The sequence below is a fragment of the Dendroctonus ponderosae genome, unplaced genomic scaffold (genome assembly GCF_020466585.1).
Source record: "Dendroctonus ponderosae isolate FM_Combo_2020 unplaced genomic scaffold, Dpon_F_20191213v2 Dpon_F_20191213_11, whole genome shotgun sequence".
Taxonomy (NCBI): Eukaryota; Metazoa; Arthropoda; class Insecta; order Coleoptera; family Curculionidae; genus Dendroctonus; species Dendroctonus ponderosae.
In genome coordinates this window covers 1,639,637-1,641,806 of record NW_026017213.1, presented here as the reverse complement: position 1 = coordinate 1,641,806, position 2,170 = coordinate 1,639,637, and the positions used below count along the sequence as shown (strand labels likewise).

At 42.8% G+C, this 2,170-nt stretch overlaps 1 protein-coding gene across 2 annotated transcripts in view; it reads right to left on the bottom strand.

Annotated features, from left to right (window-relative positions):
• Positions 1–2,170, bottom strand: part of LOC109540379 — an 11,649-nt gene that overhangs the window by 2,974 nt on the left and 6,505 nt on the right. The window contains exons 3-4 of one of the 2 annotated variants that reach the window (XM_048662663.1): positions 1,381–1,518; positions 1,052–1,192 (exon numbers count right to left, since the gene is read on the bottom strand). In XM_048662663.1, coding sequence (XP_048518620.1) covers positions 1,052–1,192; positions 1,381–1,518 — 279 coding nt within the window. Of the gene's footprint in view, positions 1–1,051; positions 1,193–1,380; positions 1,995–2,170 lie in introns of those variants that run through there. The other variant, XM_019908730.2, reaches the window with a different exon arrangement.

Below are 2,170 nucleotides of genomic sequence, written 5' to 3'. Positions count from 1 at the left end.
ATATGCAAATTTTAGTCAACCAAATATGCCCGTTTACACACACTACCCGATTTGTCTGTTTTTTTTTAGCAGAGTTGCAAATTTCACTTGCAATGTTCAGGCTAAATTCCCAAAAATGCCGACAAAAACTGGGGACTTGAGGGTACTGCGACTAACTTTTGAGGCATCCTATATACACATTTTAGTCAGCCAAATATGCCCGTTTACACACGCTAACCGGTTTGTCTGTTTTTTTTTCAGATGAGTTGAAAATTTCAGTTGCAGAGTTCAGGGTGGAATCCCAAAAATTCCAGCATAAATTGGGGATTTGAGGCTCCTGCGACTAACTTTTGAGACACACTATATAGAAATTTTAGTTAGCCAAATATGCCCGTTTATACACACTAACCGGTTTTTCTGGTTTTTTTCAGCAGAGTTGCAAATTTCACTTGCAGTGTTCAGGGTGAAATCCCAAAAATACCAGCATAAACTGGTAATTTCAGGCTACTGCGACTAACTTTTGAGACACCCTATATGCAAATTTTAATCGGTAAAATATGCCAATTCAAACACACTAACCGGCTGCCTGCGAGATTTTCCGCAGAGTTGTTAACTGAAGAAAAACTTAATTTTTAGCGCAATCATTCAAAAACCAAAAGTTGGATTGGGAAATTTAAAGCGTTAACTTTAAGCGCTTCAAGACATTCCGCCACAGAGTGGAATTCGAAAATTTCTAAACAAGCCAACTATTAGTTCATAATCCTTTTGGGACGCCCTGTAGACACCGCTTAATGCGCAAGATCAATTCAATGTTTTCTCAGGTTTCCTGGGCGACTGTCATATGAGAGCAACAAGGCAACGCTGAAAAACAGGACTAAAAGACTGAGAGCGAAAAGGAGTAGGAAAATGTGAAATGTGCAAATTTTCAGCACTTTTAAGCCTGTTTCTCATGCAGATGCTCAGACTCAATGGGAGCTTTTGGTGAAATTACAGAAAAATCGGAGAGTTTGGTATATTTCCACAATAAAAGCTGCTCGCGTGTTTAATCCTGCTGCAAGGCAAGAAAACTTACTTGCGTAGATTCGATGCCCGAATCAGTATGATAGATATTGTCCACACAAATCGAGTGATGGGACACATTGTCGGCACACTCAGGGAACACAAAACTCTGTCCATCCGCTTCACCCCTGGGCGAATCGGAACTCGGCCATACCTGCAACTCGGCATTGTTTAGACTTTGTGACTGATCTGGCAGCGCGGTGCGCAATTGAAATGCTCTGGCCGTCAGGAGAAGAGCGCGGCAACACTGCGCGGCGTATGAAGCAACGTTATGTGTTTTGAGCGATTTGCGACATTTTTCTTCAAATTTTCGATCAAATGCCAACTAATGAAAATACCAACCTGTAATAGAGGCAGTGAACAATTAGGGGCGAGTTTGGTGTCATCGGGAGGCGATTCGTAATCACCTTGCGAGCTGCTGCTGTTAGACGTTTTGACTGCCGACCAAAATCGCTTCAAGCCCAACTCCCTGCGTTGTTTCTGCAAGAAAATTAGCGATTTTTCCCGAAAAATTGTGTTTTGCATTCGATCAGTAGCTAGTGTTCATTGAACTCAACTTGTTTGAAATTTGTGGATTTTTCATACAATTTCCCCTCGCAGGTGCCTCCTGGATTTACCATTCACTCGGGAATATCCGCAATTTGATCGCTTCCCGAGCCTAAATATTTAAATATTTCCAGCCCTAAATGATGGGGCTTCACTGCGTATAATTGTTAAGGGGAAGCAGGTAAATGTGCCTCCCCATTTCACCTGGGTTTTACCATAAAGAGCGCGAGATTTTACGCCAACTTCGGGCTCAAAAGCGGTTGGGGAGACGAGTAGTAAACCCCCAGTGGGAAATCGATCAAGTAAAGTTTCCCCCGTTTAACTTATTCACCGCACCGTTCCAAACCTAAAACGCGCGAAACTACTGAAGGTCACGCCTTGCCTGGATTATCCAACAGGTGAGCAATTCCCCAAAGCATCCATTGTTTATGACTTATTCTCGAAAAAGCCACTGTGCTACTAAAATTAAAATCCCCCCAACAAATTTAAACCCCATCCTTTGCCTCCTTATTCTGCCGCCTCTGGCTGGCCAAAAATGCCAACAAAAACTGGGGACTTGAGGGTACTGCGACTAACTTTTGAGGCA